This window comes from Hyperolius riggenbachi, chromosome 4, assembly GCF_040937935.1.
Source record: "Hyperolius riggenbachi isolate aHypRig1 chromosome 4, aHypRig1.pri, whole genome shotgun sequence".
Classification (NCBI taxonomy): domain Eukaryota; kingdom Metazoa; phylum Chordata; class Amphibia; order Anura; family Hyperoliidae; genus Hyperolius; species Hyperolius riggenbachi.
The window spans coordinates 58,117,916-58,140,372 of NC_090649.1; the positions used below are offsets into that span (position 1 = coordinate 58,117,916).

General features: G+C 44.9%; 1 protein-coding gene across 9 annotated transcripts in view; it reads right to left on the reverse strand.

Annotated features, from left to right (window-relative positions):
• Nucleotides 1–13,809: 13,809 nt before the first annotated feature.
• STMN4 (stathmin 4) overlaps nt 13,810–22,457 on the reverse strand; it is a 45,321-nt gene continuing 36,673 nt past the window's right edge. For 6 of the 9 annotated variants that reach the window (XM_068280100.1, XM_068280095.1, XM_068280097.1 and 3 more), the window contains exons 3-6: nt 21,304–21,399; nt 19,516–19,721; nt 18,182–18,373; nt 13,810–14,327 (exon numbers count right to left, since the gene is read on the reverse strand). In XM_068280100.1, the coding sequence (XP_068136201.1) occupies nt 14,268–14,327; nt 18,182–18,373; nt 19,516–19,721; nt 21,304–21,399 (554 nt within the window). In that variant the 3' untranslated portion in view covers nt 13,810–14,267. Of the gene's footprint in view, nt 14,328–16,174; nt 16,258–18,170; nt 18,374–19,515; nt 19,722–21,303; nt 21,400–22,457 lie in introns of those variants that run through there. The other 3 variants (XR_011031309.1, XM_068280102.1, XM_068280103.1) reach the window with 3 other exon arrangements.

Consider the following 22,457-nt stretch of genomic DNA (forward strand, 5'->3'; position numbering starts at 1 on the left):
TGTGAAGAATTCTGCAGAACTACATCATCTGCAAGGACACTCTGAAGACCTAAGGTCCTGACCGCATTGTGTTATAGCGTGATGACTTGCTATGTAAAGAACTCATGATAGTTCTCTCTATTCTCCCAGCTCAGAAAATCCTCACCTCCTGAGTCACTATAGCCAGAGGATGTGTTCCACAAACGCAAATAACAGCATTAAATATATGGTGTGAAGTACCCTCCCTCCTCTGTTCAACACCTTTATAAATACATTCATCCAGGCCTTCCCTGCTGTGTATTAATAGCACACGCTAAACTAAAAGTGACACTTCATTGAAACAAAAAATGCCCAGTTACTTACTTAAAGAGAACCAAAAACAAAGCACCCTGGTGTAATTTACCTTATAAATCAGTGGGAACATGACAGTAAACACCTAATCTGCTCTTTGTTTCATTGTTCTCTGCTTAATCTAACTGTTATCACCTCTGATAAGAATCCCCTATTAAGCATTCAGTCTGGCTTTGCTACGGAATGATTATAGCTGAGTCTGTCTTCTCTGGTGTCTTTTCAAGCCCAAGCCTGCCCCCTTGTGGCTCTGCTATAATGACTCAGCTATAATCATTCCCGGCAAAGCCAGACTGAATGCTCAGTCCGGGATTCTTATCACAGCTGATAACAGACACTTTTAGCAGTGAGGATGAAACAGAGAGCAGGGCAGGTATTTTCTCTAATGTTCCCACTGATATATATGGTAAAATACATGAGGGTGCTTCGTCTCTGGTTCACTTTAACTGAGGCTTCTTTCAGCCGAGCGCTGGCACCACCAAAGGCCGTAATAGGAATTACGGCTCACGATTCAGTGAGTAATTTGGGTCATATCAAGAACACTGTAATTCGGCCACCAGCAATAGCTGGAATCCGAACTAAATCTTTCCCGCACTATCCGTGGCAACCTGGGGGACTTGTGCAGGAGCAGGGTGAGCCATATATCAGCTTTACCCTGCGCCCAACTCTCCCCGCAGCTGAACCATAGTTATGCTCTTTCAGTCCCCTGAAGTCCTCTTGCTCTCTCACCGTGATTCTGTGTTCAGCATTTAAAGGATGACATTGGGGGAGCCGAGCAGTGCAGGATGATGGGGAGGGACTACGAAGAGAAGCCCCAGGTAAGTAGCTAGACATTTTTTTTCTGCTAAAGTTTCCTTTAAAGTGAACCAGAGACGAAGCACTCTTGTGTATTTTACTATATATATCAGTAAGAATATTAGAGAAAACACTTACCATGCTCTCTGTTTCATCCTCACTGCTAAAAGTGTCTGTTATCAGCTGTGATAAGAATCCCAGACTGATCATTCAGTCTGGCTTTGCAGGGAATAATTATAGCTGAGTCATTATAGCAGAGCCACAAGGGGGCAGGCTTGGGCTTGAAAAGACACCAGAGAAGACAGACTCAGCTATAATCTTTTCGTAGCAAAGCCAGACTGAGTGCTCAGTAGGGGATTCTTATCAGAGGTGATAACAGTCAGATTAAACAGAGAACAATGAAACAAAGAGCAGATTAGATTTTTACTGTCATGTTCCCACTGATTTATAAGGTAAAATACAAGAGGGTGCTTCATCTCTGGTTCTCTTTAAGGAACAAAAAAATAACTTTGCTCTTGTATAAAAAGTTAGAGGGGTGACTAGAGATGATTTTTAAAATGTGCCTTCTATTAAAGGGACTCCGAACACCTCTCATGGGCATGCCTTTAAGCCAGACGACTTCCAACTAAGTCGTGCTATGACCCCTCTGGAGGAGCCTCTTGCAATGACCATGCGTGTCACTTCCTCTTCCTGCTTCATTCAGTGATGCATTTCTCTTACAGAGAAGACAGGGGTGACCCGGAAGTTATAATATAGCAGCAATTTTTAAATTAAAATCGAACGGAAACTATTTGTTGTAGAACGGTGATTCAGGCATCAAATGAAAGAGGAGAGCACAAGCTACAGAAAGATATGCATCTTTAAGTACTTTGGTTGGCACGGTGTCAGCTAGTTATTAGACAAAAATCCATCCCTGTCCAGGTGGTGGTGAACAATGTCCTAGGTGAGGTGTCCAGGATTCGGTGCTCAGAGAGGCGCAGGATGGGCAGGAGTGCTTGGATTCTGGCGTGGCAGAATATCAGGCCTCCTTAGCTCATCCATGTCTCTCCTGGGTGGGCTTTCTATTTCTTTAACCACTTGAGGACCTAGGGCTTTCTACCCCTTAAGGACCGGCCACTTTTTTTCCATTCAGACCACTGCAGCTTTCACGGTTTATTGCTCGCTCATACAACCTACCACCTAAATAAATTTTGGCTCCTTTTCTTGTCACTAATAAAGCTTTCTTTTGGTGCTATTTGATTGCTCCTGCGATTTTTACTTTTTATTATATTCATCAAAAAAGACATGAATTTTGGCAAAAAAATGATTTTTTTAACTTTCTGTGCTGACATTTTTCAAATAAAGTAAAATTTCTGTATACATGCAGCGCGAAAAATGTGGACAAACATGTTTTTGATAAAAAAAAACCCATTCAGTGTATATTTATTGGTTTGGGTAAAAGTTATAGCGTTTACAAACTATGGTGCAAAAAGTGAATTTTCCCATTTTCAAGCATCTCTGACTTTTCTGACCCCCTGTCATGTTTCATGAGGGGCTAGAATTCCAGGATAGTATAAATACCCCCCAAATGACCCCATTTTGGAAAGAAGACATCCCAAAGTATTCACTGAGAGGCATAGTGAGTTCATAGAAGATATTATTTTTTGTCACAAGTAAGCGGAAAATGACACTTTGTGAGAAAAAAAAAAAAAAAAAAAGTTTCCATTTCTTCTAACTTGCGACATAAACAAATGAAATCTGCCACGGACTCACCATGCCCCTCTCTGAATACCTTGAAGGGTCTACTTTCCAAAATGGGGTCATTTGTGGGGTGTGTTTACTGTCCTGACATTTTGGGGGGTGCTAAATTGTAAGCACCCCTGTAAAGCCTAAAGGTGCTCATTGGACTTTGGACCCCTTAGCGCAGTTAGGCTGCAAAAAAGTGCCACACATGTGGTATTGCCGTACTCAGGAGAAGTAGTATAATGTGTTTTGGGGTGTATTTTTACACATACCCATGCTGGGTGGGAGAAACACCTCTGTAAATGACAATTTGTTAATTTGTTTTACACACAATTGTCCATTTACAGAGATCTTTCTCCCACTCAGCATGGGTATGTGTAAAAATACACCACAAAACACATTATACTACTTCTCCTGAGTACTGCGATACCACATGTGTGGCACTTTTTTGCACCCTAACTGCGCTAAAGGGTCCAAAGTCCAATGAGTACCTTTAGGATTTCACAGGTAATTTTGAGAAATTTCGTTTCAAGACTACTCCTCACGGTTTAGGGCCCCTAAAATGCCAGGGCAGTATAGGAACCCCACAAATGACCCTATTTTAGAAAGAAGACACCCCAAGGTATTCCATTAGGAGTATGGTGAGTTCATAGAAGATTTTATTTTTTGTCAAAAGTTAGCGGAAAATGACACTTTGTGAAAAAACACAATTAAAATCAATTTCCGCTAACTTGTGACAAAAAATAAAATCTTCTATGAACTCGCCATACTACTAACGGAATACCTTGGGGTGTCTTCTTTCTAAAATGGGGTCATTTGTGGGGTTCCTATACTGCCCTGGCATTTTAGGGGCCCTAAACCGTGAGGAGTAGTCTTGAAACGAAATTTCTCAAAAATGACCTGTGAAATCCTAAAGGTACTCATTGGACTTTGGGCCCTTTAGCGCAGTTAGGGTGCAAAAAAGTGCCACACATGTGGTATCGCCATACTCGGGAGAAGTAGTACAATGTGTTTTGGGGTGTATTTTTACACATACCCATGCTGGGTGGGAGAAATACCTCTGTAAATGGACAATTGTGTGTAAAAAAAATCAAAAGATTGTCATTTACAGAGGTATTTCTCCCACCCAGCATGGGTATGTGTAAAAATACACCCCAAAACACATTATACTACTTCTCCCGAGTACGGCGATACCACATGTGTGGCACTTTTTTGCACCCTAACTGCACTAAGGGGCCCAAAGTCCAATGAGTACCTTTAGGATTTCACAGGTCATTTTTGTTTCAAGACTACTCCTCGCGGTTTAGGGCCCCTAAAATGCCAGGGCAGTATAGGAACCCCACTAATGACCCCATTTTAGAAGGAAGACACCCCAAGGTATTCCGTTAGGAGTATGGTGAGTTCATAGAAGTTTTTATTTTTTTGTCACAAGTTAGCGGAAATTGATTTTAATAGTTTTTTTTCACAAAGTGTCATTTTCCGCTAACTTGTGACAAAAAATAAAATCTTCTATGAACTCACCATACTCCGTACGGAATACCTTTGGGTGTCTTCTTTCTAGAATGGGGTCATTTGTGGGGTTCCTATACTGCCCTGGCATTTTAGGGGCCCTAAACAGTGAGGAGTAGTCTTGAAACCAAATGTCGCAAAATGACCTGTGAAATCCTAAAGGTACTCATTGGACTTTGGGCCCCTTAGCGTACTTAGGGTGTAAAAAAGTGCCACACAAGTGGTACCGCCGTACTCAGGAGAAGTAGTATAATGCGTTTTGGGGTGTATTTTTACACATACCCATGCTAAGTGGGAGAAATATCTCTGTAAATGACAATTGTTTGATTTTTTTTTACACACAATTGTCCATTTACATAGAAATTTCTCCCACCCAGCATGGGTATGTGTAAAAATACACCCCAAAACACATTATACTACTTTTCCTGAGTACGGCGGTACCACATGTGTGACACTTTTTTGCAGCCTAGGTGCGCTAAGGGGCCCAACGTCCTATTCACAGGTCATTTTGAGGCATTTGTTTTCTAGACTACTCCTCGCGGTTTAGGGCCCCTAAAATGCCAGGGCAGTATAGGAACCCCACAAGTGACCCCATTTTAGAAAGAAGACACCCCAAGGTATTCTGTTAGGTGTATGACGAGTTCATAGAAGATTTTATTTTTTTGTCAAAAGTTAGCGGAAAGTGACACTTTGTGGAAAAAAACCAATAAAAATCAATTTCCGCTAACTTTTGACAAAAAATAAAATCTTCTATGAACTCGTCATACACCTAGCAGAATACATTGGGGTGTCTTTTTTTCTAAAATGGGGACACTTGTGGGGTTCCTATACCGCCCTGGCATTTTACGGGCCCAAAACCGTGAGTAGTCTGGAAACCAAATGTCTCAAAATGACTGTTCAGGGGTATAAGCATCTGCAAATTTTGATGACAGGTGCGAATTTTGAGGGGGCGAATTTTGTGGAACCGGTCATAAGCAGGGTGGCCTTTTAGATGACAGGTTGTATTGGGCCTGATCTGATGGATAGGAGTGCTAGGGGGGTGACAGGAGGTGATTGATGGGTGTCTCAGGGGGTGGTTAGAGGGGAAAATAGATGCAATCAATGCACTGGGGAGGTGATCGGAAGGGGGTCTGAGGGGGATCTGAGGGTTTGGCCGAGTGATCAGGAGCCCACACGGGGCAAATTAGGGCCTGATCTGATGGGTAGGTGTGCTAGGGGGTGACAGGAGGTGATTGATGGGTGTCTCAAGGTGTGATTAGAGGGGGGAATAGATGCAAGCAATGCACTGGCAAGGTGATCAGGGCTGGGGTCTGAGGGCATTCTGAGGGTGTGGGCGGGTGATTGAGTGCCCTAGGGGCAGATAGGGGTCTAATCTGATAGGTAGCAGTGACAGGGGGTGATTGATGGGTAATTAGTGGGTGTTTAGGGTAGAGAACAGATGTAAACACTGCACTTGGGAGGTGATCGGACGTCGGATCTGCGAGCGATCTATTGGTGTGGGTGGGTGATCAGATTGCCCGCAAGGGGCAGGTTAGGGGCTGATTGATGGGTGGCAGTGACAGCGGGTGATTGATGGGTGGCAGTGACAGGGGGTGATTGATGGGTGGCAGTGACAGGGGGTGATTGATGGGTGATTGATAGGTGATTGACAGGTGATTGACAGGTAATCAGTGGGTTATTACAGGGGAGAACAGATGTAAATATTGCACTGGCGAATTGATAAGGGGGGGTCTGAGGGTAATCTGAGTGTGTAGGCGGGTGATTGGGTGCCCGCAAGGGGCAGATTGGGGTCTGATCTGATGGGTAACAGTGACAGGTGGTGATAGGGGGTGATTGATGGGTGATTGATGGGTAATTAGTGGGTGTTTAGAGGAGAGTAAACGCTGCGCTTGGGTGGTGATCTGATGTCGGATCTGCGGGCGATCTATTGGTGTGGGTGGGTAATCAGATTGCCCGCAAGGGGCAGGTTAGGGGCTGATTGTTGGGTGGCAGTGACAGGGGGTGACAGGGGGTGATTGATGGGTGATAGGTGATTGGCAGGTGATTGACAGGTGATCAGTGGGTTATTACAGGGAAGGATAGATGTAAATAATGCCCTGGCGAATTGATAAGGGGGGGGGGGTCTGAGGGTAATCTGAGCGTGTAGGCGGGTGATTGGGTGCCCGCAAGGGGCAGATTAGGGTCTGATCTGATAGGTAACAGTGATAGGGGGTGATTAATGGGTGATTGATGGGTAATTAGTGGGTGTTTAGAGAAGATAACAGATGTAAACAATACATTTGGGAGGTAATCTGACGGCGGGTTTGCGGGCGATCTATTGGTGTGGGTGGGTGATCAGATTGCCCGCAAGGGGCAGGTTAGGGGCTGATTGATGGGTGGCAGTGACAGAGGGTGATTGATGGGTGATAGGTGATTGACAGGTGATCAGTGGGTTATTACAGGGAAGAACAGATGTAATGAATGCACTGGTGAATTGATAAGGGGGGGTCTGAGGGCAATCTGAGCGTGTGGGCGGGTGATTGGGTGCCCGCAAGGGGCAGATTAGGGTCTGATCTGATAGGTAAAAGTGACAGGTGGTGATAGGGGGTGATTGATGGGTGATTGATGGGTAATTAGTGTGTGTTTAGAGGAGAGAATAGATGTAAACAATGGATTTGGGAGGTGATCTGATGTCGGATCTGCGGGCGATCTATTGGTGTGGGGGGGTGATCAGATTGCCCGCAAGGGGCAGGTTAGGGGCTGATTGATGGGTGGCAGTGACAGGGGGTGATTGATGGGTGATTGACGGGTGATTGACAGGTGATTGACAGGTGATCAGGGGGGATAGATGCATACAGTGCATGGGGGGGGGGGTCTGGGGGGGGGTCTGGGGAGAATCTGGGGGGTGGGGGGGTGATCAGGAGGGAGCAGGGGGCAGGGGGGGGTATAAAAAAAAAATAGCGTTGACAGATAGTGACAGGGAGTGATTGATGGGTGATAAGGGGGGTGATTGGGTGCAAACAGGGGTCTGGGGGGTGGGCAGGGGGGGGTCTGATGGGTGCTGTGGGCGATCTGGGGCGGGGGGGGGGAGAAAATCAGTGTGCTTGGTGCAGACTAGGGTGGCTGCAGCCTGCCCTGGTGGTCCCTCGGACACTGGGACCACCAGGGCAGGAGGCAGCCTGTATAATACACTTTGTAAACATTACAAAGTGTATTATACACTTTGTATGCGGCGATCGTCGGGTTAACATCCCGCCGGCGCTTCCGTATGGCCGGCGGGATGTTGCGGCGAGTGAGCGGCGACAGGCGGAGGCGGAGGATCGCGTCACGGATGACGCGATCGCTCCGCCCATGCCCAAACAAGGACCGCCGCCATTTGTCAATACGGCGGTCCTTGCGGCGTCTGCTTCCCGGCCGCCATTTGTCTATACGGCGGTCGGGAAGTAGTTAACTCACCCTGCTTAGATTTTGATTATTTTCTCTATATTTTTTATGTTCGGCCGCAGACATAATTGAAGTCATCCCTCCAGCTTACTTGGGGGCCTTTGTTGTGTCTCGTTACAGCTTTTGATAATTTTCGTCTTGTGTGTGTCACCCCTCCTGTGTGAGTGGGTTGCTGCATGTTATGTGTTGTCTTTTATGTCGGTTGTGTGGTCACTAGTGGGTTGGTGTACGGTGGCAGTTCATGTCGTCTGGTCTAGCGTCGTATGGATGTAGTAAGTATAGTTCTCCTGTTCAAGCTATGCCCTATTGTGTGATTATCCTTATGAACTCAGAAAGTTCGTTGAAAATGAGGTTTTTTTTGTTTTGTTTTTTTTTCTGAGAAAATGAATTTTTTTTGCTTTATTGTTTGGGTGTAAAAGTCCCTTTGTATTACAGTCGGTATTGACTTCATGATTTTTTGTACATATTTGTACAGAATGTAAATGCAGATGTATGCGATTTTTCTTTTGCTGTTGTGTGACCTAGGTCACTGCATTTTATTATTATTTATTGTATTGTAAATTTGTATATATTTTTTACAATAAAAATCATCTTTAAGTACTTTGCAGTACTGGTTGGAGTCTTAAAGGCATGGCCATGAGAGGTGCTCGGAGTCCCTTTAAATAATCTTCATCATAGGTGTTTAAAGAAACCATAGAAATCAGAACCAAAAGCCCAAGAGACACCGTAGTGGCATATAATAGTAGAGTACAGTTAATTATTTAGTATACCCATTTTGCTATTCATTTTTCCTGGTTTCAACATCAGAAACACTTTCTTTATCTGTACTGTATTTGGCCGTATTTCGGTCTGTAACCACACCCTCTCAGTGATACTTAGCCTAGCTGTGTAGCTATGCACATTCTGGGAGACAAGGTATTTTTTGTATTGGCTTTGGATCTGTCAGTAAACAAGCATTCTGCAGAGATCACCTGAAAGGACTAAAGAGGTCACCACCTGTGATAAATCTCAGAATGTAAATCAGGGAAAGGAAAGAGTTTACAATGGGCAAACACTGACTAAATCATTTATAAGGCTGGGAGCACACTGGGCAGTGCAGAAAACACAGGCGCGTTTTTTAATTGTTCAGTGCGTTTTGTATGCGTTTGCATCTTTCATGCATTTTTTGTGCGTTTTAGTTTAGGCTTTTTCAATACCATTGGAGAAAAATACAGTATCATATTTTTAAACAAGAAAACGCATCAAAACACATGTAAAAACGCAGTACTCTGTGTCTCCATTGAGATACATTATGTGCAAGTTGTGCTATTTGAAAATCGCATACTGTAAAATGCAGAAATATGCATTTTTGTAAGCGGCCCATAGACTTGCATTAGCTGCGTTTCTGCTTAGTGTGTTCCCAGCCTAAATAAATACTGTAGAAAAATAAACAATTTTATGTATTACTTTATTTTCACTGCAGTTCCTCTTCAAGACTTCTTGTTTTAAAGTGTAAAAAAGAAATTTACAGGATATGGATTTGCATCTAATATGAGGGTTTACCTGCATAATCCTCTCATAGCTTTCACTATCTGCTGACCCTCATACTATATGGAGGGGGTAAAATTGGTCAATGATTGACTAGTCATAATTGAAAGTGTGTACCAGGTTTAGGTACAGTATATCAAGCCCTATGTGTAAAATATGATACACACATCCAATTTTGATTGGCCAATCATTGGCCAATTTTATCACCCCCCATGTAGTATGAGAGTTTCTATGCAAAATCTGCTTATAGTATTTAAAATCTATTGGCTCTCAAACTACATGGAGTTAGTTAAAGCGGCCAATCAAAATTGGATGTGTATATGCACCCTAATGGTGTGAGATTCTATGAATTAGTTCTATGTGTTTCGACACCTCTCTAGCTCTGCTAATAATAAAGAGTACGGGCGGGTTCACACTTTACACTTTTTCAGCGCTTTGCTGATTGCTGCCAATGTATCCCTATGGATACATTCACACTGCAGCATTTGCGATTGCAGTCAATCGCAAGTGCGATGCATGCAGCGTTTTAGAGGTGATTGTGCTATGATTCTCGTTCTATTGAAATCGTGCTGAATCATGAAATTTTGCCTGCTTGAAATAATAGTGTAACTTCGGGGGAACAATAGATCGGCTTGAACCTGTCTGGGAGGAGGTAGGGCTAGTTCACACTTGCACTAGTCTTGCGCTTGCCTGCGATCACGTTCAAGTTCGTGATCGAAGGCAAGCGCAAGTCTAGTGCAAGTGTGAACTAGCCCTACCTCCTCCCAGACAGGTTCAAGCCAATCTATTATCCCCGAAGTTACACTATTATATCACGCACTTGTTAACAAAACCATCCGTCTGCCCAGTTATCTCAGTTATCATTTTGTGTCATAGGTGCCCCTAGTATAGGTAGCTAGGTATAGGTGCCCCCAGTATTGGGAGCCAGGTACAGGTAGCCAGGTATATGGCCCTAATACACTGTAGGTAGCCAGGTATAGGTGCCCCCAATATAGGTAGCCAGATATAGGTGCCCCCAGTATAGGTAGCCTGGTATAGGTGCCCCCAGAGGCGTATCTAGAGGGGTACAGGCATGGCTCATGCCATAGGCGCCACAGCACCATTGACGCCATGTCTGCCCCCTCCTACCTTGTGCTCCACCACCATACTGAAGGATGCTGCTAGTTACATATACTTGGGGAGCTAACTCTAGCAACCTATACTGGGGGGCTACTTATACGGGGGGGGGGGGGGGGGAAGAACTCGTCTAATTACCTATGTTGGGAGGGCAACGTAAACTGGTTGACTACCTGAACTGGGAGGGCTACCTCTGGCTACCTATACTAGGGGTGATCTCTGGCTACTTCTACTGGGTGGCTTACTCTGGTCACTGGTGACCTATGCTGATGGCTACCTCTGATTAATTATACTGGGGGGGGGGGGGGGGATAATTCTCACTACATATACTAGGGACCTCTGGCTACCTCTACTGGGGTGGACACCTTTGGATATCAATGCTGGAGGGACACCTCCAGTATGGATATGGGGTGCAATTGGATATGGGGCACAATTAGATATGGGTAAAATTTCAGTTTTTGCCATAGACACTATATAACCCAGATCCGCCCCTGGTGCCCCCACTATAGGTAGCCAGATATTAGCAGGGCCGGATTTGCGCTCTTTCCCTCCCAAGGCCACTGTCAGCAGCTGCCTCCCTTCAGTATAGATAGCCAGATGACCCCTCCAGTATAGGTAGCCAGATGACCCTTCCCCCCTCCACCAGTTTAGATAGACTGATGACACCCCCTTCTCTCCAGTATAGATATCCTGATAACCCCACCCATTCCCTTTAGTATAAAAAGCTAGATGACCCTCCCCCCTTCCATATAGATAGCTTGATAACCCCACCTCCTTCCAGTATAGATAGCAAGGTGACCCTTCTCCCTAGTATAACTTGCTGGCCACCCGCCCTTGATCCTGTGGTGCCCTAGGCCATGGCCTAGGTGGCCTTTGCTTAAATTTGGCCCTGGATATAGGTGCCCCCAAAATAGGTAGCCTGGTATAGGTGCCCCCAATATGCGTAGTCTGGTATAGGTGCCCCCAATATAGGCAACCTGGTATAGGTTTCCCCAGTATAGGTATCCAGGTATAAGTGTCCCCACGATTGTAGTGCAGGAGGGGGGCCTGACTCCCCCCTCCCTGACCTCAGGCCCCTCTACAGTGCTCCCCTCTCCAGAAATTAGCACCGCAGGCAGAAAAGACATCTTCCAGGTTCCATGCAATGGAGCTTCATGCACCGCCGGTCTTCTCTGTCTCGGTAGCCAGGTATTAGTGCCCCCAAAATAGGTAGCTAGGTATAGGGGCCCCTAATATAGGTAGCCAGGTATAGGTGCCTCCAGTATAGGTAGCCAGGTATAGTTGCCCCCAGTATAGGTAGCAAGGTATAGGTACCCTCAATATAGGTAGCCAGGTATAGTTGCCCCCAGGATAGGTAGCTAAGTGTAGGTGCCCCCAGGATAGGTAGCTAAGTATAGGTGCCCCCAGTATAGGTAGCCAGGTATAGGTGCCCCCAGTATAGGTAGCCAGGTATAGGTGCCCCAGTATAGGTAGCCAGGTATAGGTGCCCCCAGTATAGGTAGCCAGGTATAGGTGCCCCCAGTATAGGTAGCTAGGTATAGGTGCCCCCAGTATGGGTAGCCTGTTATAGGTTCCCCGGTATAGGTAGCCAGGTATAGGTGTCCCCAGTATAGGTATCCCATATAGGATTGAAGTACAGGAGGGGGGAGCAGCAGGCACACACAGCTGTGGAAAGGAGGCCAGACTCCCTCTTCCCTCACCTCAGGCCCCCTTCAGTGCTCCACCCTCCAGAAATTAGCACAGCGGGCAGGAAACACAAACTCACATCTTCCAGGTTCCATGCAATGGAGCGCCACTGGTCTTCTCTGACTCCAGTGCTGCACACTCTACTAACTGATTAGTGGAAGTAGAGTGAGAGGTGCTGGAGACAGAGACGACCAGTGCAGTGTCTGATCATGCTACCCTAGAGCTGCCTTTTGCACTGAGTAATGCGCATGCTCAGTGGAAACTTTAGACAAATTACCCAAAATATCTCCACAGCTACACCTCCTACACACTCAAATTTTGAAGGTATGAAAGGGACCCCCGAACTACCTCGGTGCCAAATTACAGCCCCCAAACCCCGCTGTTTCCCAAGGTAGAGTAAACAAATTAGCATAAGAGAATAGGAAATCTTGCAGCACAGCATCGTACTGCACATGTGGGACAGCATAAATCTTAGGGCAGCATTGCCCGATGGTGCGTGATGGAACCTGGGGTGAGTCCATGTTTCCTTCCCGCTGTGTTAATTTCTGGAGGAGGGAGCGCTAAAGGCGAAGCCCGAGGAGAGGGAGGGGGGAGTCGGGCTTCCCTCCCAGCAGCTGAACCCCCCCTTCTGATCTGCGCCCCTAGCGGACACCTGCCTCGCCCGCCCCTAAAACCGCCCCTTAACATATGTGGCAATTTTGGTAGAAATAGCATGTATGGGGGCTTTAATATTCACCGCCAAAGTTGGCACAAAGTTACACGTTATTACGAATGCTTACAATTACATACATTAGTTACGCTTTTTCTCGAAATTTTGCATTACGTTGCGTAAATGCGAATTACGATGCGTAAACACACAGGCGTAATTTCTGCTCATCCCTAGCATTCACCACATATGTTGCATGCTACACGTATATAGCGCGTTACGTGTGTCACTATATACATTGCGTAAATGCTGGTAATCTTAACGGGTGTAAGGATATTCATTCAGATTCCGCGGAATTGAAATTTCTACATTCCTGATCAGAAATCGGCATTTCCGATCGGAGAACAGAAGTGGGAAATCAGAATTCTGTGGAAATATGATTTACCGCAACTCTGTAATTTTTAGCCCCCAAAAAATAATTCAAAACTGGTGCACAAGGTCCCTAAACGGCAGAGTTCACTCCGAGGTTGTTTCCACAGGGGAAGGCTGGTTGTAAACTTCAAAAATGCCACAAAATGAACAACCGCCACTCACAAAACTGTATGCCTAATTTTTAGCCCACCCACAGAACTCGGAAGCAATGGTCCAATCAGAATGCAGAAATTTTCCGCAAAATCAGATTACCGCAGTAATTTTAGGCCAATCACAAGACTGACTTTACTTTTTTTTTTTAATTTTTTGCATTCTGTGATGCAAAAAATGATAAATAAAATACTCCTTGGAAATTCGAAAAAACGGAAAATCGGATTTCCGCACAATTCGGAAATGGGAATTTCCGGCCATCTCTAAACATGTGCTATCTACACACGTTAAGATGAATGTTCCTTAGGGAATCAACCCCTGTATCTGGCTCTTGGTCTCTCTCCCCCAACCCTGTCTTCCCCACTATATCTCCATAATACAAATGTTGCTCTTATTTAATGGTTATCCAATGACATTTCACATGACAGCTATTCATTGATGATGAGTAAATAAATAACGACACAAAGGCAGGTGGGTAAACAGGACTGAAGTATGTATTGTAGTTACAATGGTAGACATATAAAATCAGTGCCGTTAGACAGCTTTTCCCACAGCGGACACAGAATGGTCAGTTCATGAGTGCCGCAGCAGCGGCCGGCCCCCTGGCGCCGTTTACCATCGCATTAAGCTGGTTTCTTAACTTTTAGTGAAAGGTATGCTATGCAAAGTGACATGGCGATGAAATCAGAGGGTGGCAACTCTTTAGAACTCGCGGATGAGATGGCCAACCCCTCCCGTGACATCTTCCCAACTTCCCGCCCTAAGCTTCTCCGAAAAAAAAGGAAAAAAAAAGGCGGCTTTTGCCGGACATCTTTCAACATTCACAAACAAATAAAAGCAAAAAAGAGAGTCTCGGTTGCTTAATATTGTGCTGGGCAGCTCAGGCACCCCGTAGAGTCCTCAGTTCAAATTGTGTAGAGCCAACAGCCACTTTCTACCTGGAGGCTTCTTCCTTCATTTCTTTGTTTTTCCTAACTTCTTCTGCGTGTTTATCCTGTGGGGGGAGACAAGAGAATGCTGTTACTATACGGGCATTACATACAAAGCATACTGCTTGTGACAACGCATGGTTCAGTCATACAGTCATGGGGCCATTACTGCTACTTAGAAAGGAGGTAACCTTCTTGGTGGACCACTATGAGGAAAATGTAAAATGTTTTCTTTGTTTTCGATCCCATGGCTCAGTCCAGAATAGTGGCACGAGGGTAGGCAGGCCCACCAAATCTTCCCGCATGCAACTATGGAATGTTTTTGTAGAGAATAAGGCATGAGTCACGCTAGTGTTTTAACCACCAGGAACTGGACGCCATATTGTCCTTGTGTGTTTGATCCTGATGTCAGTGAGGTGGTAGTACGCTGTGCATTTTGAATAGTTATCTCCCATGCTGAAAATGACAGCTGGATGCCCTTGAAGGACTCACAAGGCCAGAAAAAATGCAGTTTTAGCTACCTGGGGCTTCTTCCAAGCCCTTGAAGTCATTTGGGTCCCTTGGCGCAACTCCAGTCCACTCCGGGGTCCCATTGGCAGCCTGTAAGGATCGCTGGCCCCTGATGGGTCAGCACCTTCTGAAAATGCACCGGCAAGTGCGAGAGCCTGCGCACATAAGCGCTTATGTCATTCGGGAGCATACTGCACCTGCGCAGACTGTGCAGGGCTTAAAGAAGCCCTAGGTAAGTAAAACAGCATTTTTTTTTCTGGCCTTGTGAGTTTTTTAAGAAAGTCAAAAAACACTGAAAGTGGCATTCGCCTAATACGCCATTATCGAACATCAATTACCATTGCTTGTGTAAACGCAGCTGTTTGACTCTCATATGTGCATTTTTGCCAGTATTCACCTATTAATCATCCAGCAATGGGAACAATAGGGTAAAAACAATGTTTAACTGCGTGAATTAGGCCTAAAGGAAACCATAAAGGGAACCAGAGACGAAGCACCCTTGTGTATTTTACCATATATATCAGTGGGAACATTAGAGAAAACACCTACCTTGCTCTCTGTTTCATTCTGCACTGCACAGCTTGCTTCTAATCAGCCCTGATAAAATCCCTGACTGAGCATTCAGTCTGGCTTTGCTCAGGAATATTTATAGCTCAAGCTGTGTTATCTTATGTCTTTTCAAGCCCAAGCCTGCACCCCGCTGGCTCTGCTCAGGAATCATTATAGCTGAGTCATTATAACAAAGCCAGACTGAATGCTCAGTTGGGGATTTTATCAGGGCTGATTAGAAGCAGGCTGAACAGTGCAGAATGAAACAGAAAGCATGGTAGGTGTTTTCTCTAATGTTCTCACTGATCTATATGGTAAAATACATGAGGGTGCTTTGTCTCTGGTTCACTTTAAAGGCCTACTCTCACGAAATAATGTAAAATTTAGAATATATGAATGTAAATGTACATTTCCCCCAGAGTAAAATTAAACTATAAATGACTTTTTTCCTATGTTGCTGTCATTTACAGTAGGCAGTGAAAATCTGACAGATCTGTCAGGTTTGGGACTAGTCCATCTCTCTTCTAAGTTTCTTCTAAGTTATTTCTTTATTAACAAAAGCATTTAATGAACAACAGTTGATCAGTCCAACTCAAAAACAGTGTGACAACTTTTAATAGATCAAGATATGTTAGTGTTTTACTTTCTACTGTAACTGACAGCAACAGAGAAAAATGGTAATTTGTAGTGCATTTCACTCTGGGAGAAATGTACTTTTTATACATATGTATTTTACATTTTTTAACTTTAAGAATCCCCTGTGAGGAGATGGACTAGTCCAAATCTTGTCATGATGATGACATTATTAAAACCTACTGTGGGGAGAAAAAAAGTAATTAACAGTGCATTTTACCTGGGACAAATGTATATCTTCTGTGTACGTTTTCAGATGTATTTTACAATTTCCCGTCATAGTGGTCCTCCTTTTAGCCTTTTCTGATGGCACAAGAGATTCACAATTTAGCCTGGTGCCCTTCAAGCACAATACCAGGTAAACACATGTATCTTAGTGTTGGATAGTGTGATAAGCAGGTTAAAACCACCTTTTTTTTTTTACTGCTCTCATGTGACCTCATCCCCATCTGTGAGAATTTACATCATTTCCTTTCTAGACAGGAAGTAGGAAAATGTACACAAGAGTGACAGAGATATAAAACATTCTGGCCTTGCAGAATGCATACATCTACTTTTACACTTCTTTTTACAGTAATAAACCTCTGTTACATTGAGTTAAAGAGACACTGAAGCAAAAAAAATAATAATGGTATAATGAATTGGTTGTGTAGTACAGATTATTACTAGAACATTAGTAGGAAAGAAAATATTCTCATATTTTTATTTTCAGTTATATAGGTTTTTTTTTATAACACTGCATCATTCTCTATTATTTGCAGTTTAGACACTACTCAGCATTCTAAAGGATTTTACAGAGCAGGCTAGTGACTACTATTGGCCTGTCCTCTGCAGGAAAAAAAACAATACAGTGACTGACAGTTGAGATAATAAGCTTCAGAAGACAGAGCTCTCTGCGACTTTGAAAGTCATGGAGCTCAATGGCTTTTTTGCATAGATAACAACTGGAGTTTCTTAACTCTTCCTGTACTGGAAACAATATTAGACTTACCGTATGTCTCTGCTCCTAATGTTTTATTTCTTAGCTGTACTACACATACAAATCATCATAATTTTTCTTCCGCTTCATTGTCTCTTTAAGTCTGTCTTTTCTCCGAATTTGTTTTTAATTATTGTATTTCAACATTAATACAGAGTTTATGGTAAGTATGCAGTGTGGGGTACAGTAATGTGTTTTTTTTTAGCTAGGCCTATTTTTAACACTGACTCTCAAGCAACCAGAAACTACACTTATCCAGCATCTGCCCATCTCTGTTGGCGCCGGGCAATGGGGGTTTTACTGTATTTAGATGTTTCTCTGCCATACACTGTATTAGACGGAAGAGGAAATTGAGGCACTAAAGGAGGGAACAGGGGCAATGGGGCATTACAGGGGGTATGGTGGTAGTAAAGAGGGGTAATGGAGGTATGACATTGGAGCTATTAATTCAATACAGGAGGGCAACAAAGAGGACTGCAAGGGAGCAATTGAGTGACTACAGGGACACAGTGGAGGGCACTGCAGAGGGGTAAAGAAAGTACTACAAGGAGGGCAACGGAAAGGAGGGCACTACAGAGGACTATGATAACTATGGTGGGCACCATGGGAGCTATACAGGGCACAGTAAACACATGGGAGCAATGAAAGGCACTACTAAAATGGAGAGAGGGAGCGAGGTTCAAAGTCCAAGGGGGCACTACAAGAGGCTCTTACAGGGGTGGTAATGGATGTAGTGCAGGGATCTATGGAGGGCACTACAGGCAGTTTTGGTTGTTACAGGGATGGCAGTGGAAGGCACTACAGATGGCTATAGAGTGCAGAACTGAGAGAAAGTGAGATGCAATGGAGGGCACCACTGGGAAGAGGGTCAGGCAAGGTCCAAAGTCCACTCTGAGGCCCTTCAACCTGTAGCTACACAGTTAAATGTACTCACATCCATGCAATCACAGCAATAACTTTAATGAATACAGCTATTACAAAAACATCCTTTTAGCAATAGTTAGTATGGTCTGGTATGACCCTCCCTCCTTCACTTCCCCAACCCCAATACTATGGTATCTAAAAGCAGACAATCTTTAATAAATCTAGCTACGGATGTAGGAGCCCATATGGTCTCTAGATCTGCAGAGCTTTAGGACATCACACCCAAGGAGAGAACAACCGTTGAGAGAACAATGTAAGAACTGCTTTGCTTTGCATAAAGGCGAAGAGTGTTGGTGACATCACTTTAACTGACCTCTAACTAACCTTCTCCTGCAGACGCTCGAGCATGGCAGCTAGATGGGCTTCCCTGTTCTCTTTGTTGACCTCCATCTTCTGCGTCAGCTTCACTTTGGCCATTTTGCTGAAGTTGTTGTTGTCTTCAATGGCTTTCTGTATAACCTCTCGTTCATGTTCCCTCTTCTCTGCCAGGTGCTTCAGGAGCTCAGCTTCCTGGTACTGGAGGAAGAAATAGCACGATTCACAATACTGGCAAATCAATGACTAGATTCTCTGAAGCCCAACATTTGAATGATTAAAATGTGAAAAGTATAATTGAGCAAAACAACTCCCATATTTCCCTCTGATCAGTAATATTTGAATAGTCCATTAAGACCACCCCTCCCAAGTCTACATGTGTAGACTTTATTCTCAAGAAACTGCATACCTGTAGTAGGAAACTCTAACCTACACTTCCCTTTTCTCATATACCTGACCAGTAGGGAGATAAGCTCTAAAATGTCCTGCCTTGTGCACCTAGTAGAGGGCTCAGACCTAGGCTACCTTGTTCTCCTACACATGACTAGTACAGAGCTTAGACCTAGGCCACCCTGTTTTCCTACACTTGACTCACCTGACTAGCAGGGAGCTCAGACCTGGGCCACCCTGTTCTCCTACACCTGACTAGCAGGGAGCTCAGATCTAGGCCACCCTGTTCTCCTACACCTGACTAGTAGGGAGCTCAGACCTAGGCCACCCTGTTCTCCTACACCTGACTAGTAGGGAGCTCAGATCTAGGCCACCCTGTTCTCCTACACCTGACTAGCAGGGAGCTCAGATCTAGGCCACCCTGTTCTCCTACACCTGACTAGTAGGGAGCTCAGACCTAGGCCACCCTGTTCTCCTACACCTGACCAGCAGGGAGCTCAGATCTGGGCCACCCTGTTCTCCTACACCTGACTAGCAGGGAACTCAGACCTAGGCCACCCTGTTCTCCTACACCTGACTGGTAGGGAGCTCAGATCTAGGCCACCCTGTTCTCCTACACCTGACTATTACAGAGCTCAGACCTAGGCTGCCATTTTTTCCTACACTTGACTGCCTGGTACAAAGTTCAGGCCTGGACAGCGTATTGTTCCTACACATAAGACTAGTAGGGAGCTCAGACCTAGGCTTCAACGTTCTCAAATATCAATCCAGTAGAGAGCCCAGACCTAGGCTTCCCTGTTCTCATACACCTAACCAGTAGGGAGCGCTGGCCTAGACTGCCCTGTTCTTTTACACCTAACAAGAAGGTTCAGAACTAGGCTGCTCTGTTATCTTTCCTATATCAGTTTATTGGAGAGTTCAGGCACAGATTGTACTTCACCTACAACACTTACCTTACGTCTTTCTTCAGCAGCTTCAAGTTTTTTCTGGATCTCCTCCAGGGAGGGGTCTCGCCGCTGGGGGAGGGAGGTGTTGAACTCATGCACACCATCGAAGGAAGGCGGTTTCAAGATAACTTCGAAGGCTTGGCCAGAGGTTCTCTTGGTTAATTCTATGACTTCCATGTCTGAGATGACGCACCACGTGACATCTGCAGTGTCTGCAGGAGATGGAGAAGAGAACATTTACAATTTTCATAGCAGCATAGAGGGCAGAATGAAATGAAATTAAATTCACGGGGAGGAGTCTAAAGCTAATGGCTTTCATTTGTTAGCATGGTTTCCTCTGTCTGGATAAATCTACATTTTCTACCTAGCCCTATCAGAATCAGAATTAATTTATTTCGCCAAGTAAGTTTGCACTTACAAGGAATTTGTCTTGGCAGTTTGCTTAACAAACACAAACAAAAACAAGGAAAAGACAGTGTGTATATTACAAGTCAAGAGAACAGTATGTAAGTATAGTGGCAGTAAGCAAGGTGAGAATTGTTCATTTTCAGTTCAGTGCTGATTAATATCAAGTCCTAGCAGCTCTAACGTGGTTCTGCATTAAGTATGGCTACTGCCTGAGGAAAAAAGCTGTTCCTGTGTCTAGAGGTTTTGGTTGCGATTGACCAGAATCTTACTCCTGAAGGCATGCGCTGGAAGATGGAGTGAGCTGGGTGAGAGGGGTCAGAGGCAATTTTGGTTGCTCTCTTTCTGCACCTGCTAGCGTAAAGATCCTGCAGGGAAGGTAAGCTGCAGCCAATTATCCTTTCCACTGATCGGATGATGCGCTGCAGCCTCCCCTTTTCTAATGCTGAGCAGGAGCCTAACCATACAGTCATAGATGATGTTATGGTGGCTTCGATGATTACAGTGTAGAATTTCACCATTAAATTTTGAGATAGGCCAAACTTTTTCAGCTGCCGTAGATGGTACATCCTCTGTTGCACTTTCTTGACGATAGTGGCCGTATTGTTATTCCATTTTAGGTTGTTTGAGATTGTGGACTCAAGAAACTTGAATGACTAGTACCTGGGTTATTGTGGATCCATTTATGGTTAAAGCTAATGTAACCCCATTAAAAAAAAAAAATCAGCTACTCACCTAAGGAGAGGGAAGGCTATGAGTCCTAATGAGCCTCCTCTCTCCTCTCCCGGTGGATCCTCCATGCAAAACCGCCGCCGCGGAGACTTTGGAAGTCTTCGGGATCACTCAGGCTCCCGAAGGCCAGCGGCTCCATACTGCGCACGCGCGAGTGCGTCATAGACACGCGCAAGTGCGTCATAGAGGGCAATCGCGCATGCGCAGTATGCAGCGGCCCATCTTCGGGAGCACGAGTGCTCCCGAAGACTTCCGAAACCTCTCTTCGGCGGCGGAAGTGGCAGTATTTGACCGAAACGGTCGATTACTGCTACGGGGGATCCTGCGTGGGACCGGGCATCGGGAGAGGAAAGGGAAGGCTCATTAGGACCGAGCCTTCCCTCTCCTTAGGTGAGTATCTGACTTTTTTTTTTTTTTTTACACGGGTTCCCATTAGCTTTAAGGGGAGGTGCTGGGGGGGGGGGCAGATCCCCTAAAGTCTATTATCATCTCTGGTTGCATAAGTCAAATGTTATCCATCTCATTGCATAAATACAACAAAACCACTTTTAATTTCAGATAAGGCAAAGCCCAACTAGACTTCAGCTCTCAAAGTTCTGTAATTGAAATAAAGATGTGTAAGAAAAGCACAAAGTCAAGGAAGGGGGTTCAACTTACCATCATATTTGTACGTCTGTTTCTTTGAAGGATCAGCGAAGAAGCAGGAACAGAAGAGGGACACTAGGGGGAGCTCCTTCATCTTATCCTTGTAGGCTACAGAAGAAATCAAAAATATTACAGAGATCAGTTTCTCCAATATTTATCCTTGTAGGCAAACATAATGTCTTTATTCTCATAGGCAAAATAATGTTGGATTAAACAGGATGTGGACGACCCCTAATGTAATTCCCTCACTGATGGATAATAGAGCACTTGTAGCACTTGTAGTAGTTAAGGGAATTTACAGGACCCAGCAGGAAACCTCATGGGGAACCAGGGATGCTCGGATGTGCCTCATCCACGAATTCGGCAATCCACGTGGTTGCAAAAAAAATTCCGCATTCGGCCCCGCCGCATGCGGATTTTCGTCCGCGTCCACGCAACCACGCGGATTTTCTGCCGTGATTGGCGTAATCACGCGTGGATTCCCGCCCGGAGGCGGATTTTCTTTTAACGTTAATAACAAAGCCCCCATACATGCCACAATCCCCCAAATTGCATGGATTATCGAGGTGATAAGGGGCAACATAACTTCAACATAAAAAATTCCAAAATTTTTTTTTTTCTAGAGAAAATGGATTTTAAAGTGAAATCAACACTTTAAATGGGGCTATTAATTGGTAATAAGTGGTTTTAAAAAGGGATATACGCGTTAAGCAGTCAAAGAGGTGAAGGCGAGTTCCAATGGCACTTGGCGGCGAAGGTACCGCTGGAGGAGGATGAGTGGCTGATGCCAAGAAGGCCCCAGAGAGGTTTTTGTAATTTTTTTTTTGTTTTTTTTGCAGCAATTAGCAATGACATCGCAGCAGAGTTGTCAGTGGACACGGGCAGTGTGAACGCAGAGTGCAGTGGTGGTAGCGACTGAGTCAGGAGAAGGACTATGCGGGCGGTCAGTTCAGCAGCACAGAAGGACCACAGCAACATACTGGTAGTAGTAGTAGCAGCACAGCATCATAGTGCTGGCCAAAAAATTAAATGCACCCGGTGACCCGGGCAGTGTGAACGCAGACAGAGTACATTGGTGGAAGCGAGTGAGTCAGGAGGAGGAGGACAATACCGGCGGTCAATTCAGCAGCACAGAAGGACCACGGCAACATACTGGTGGTAGTAGT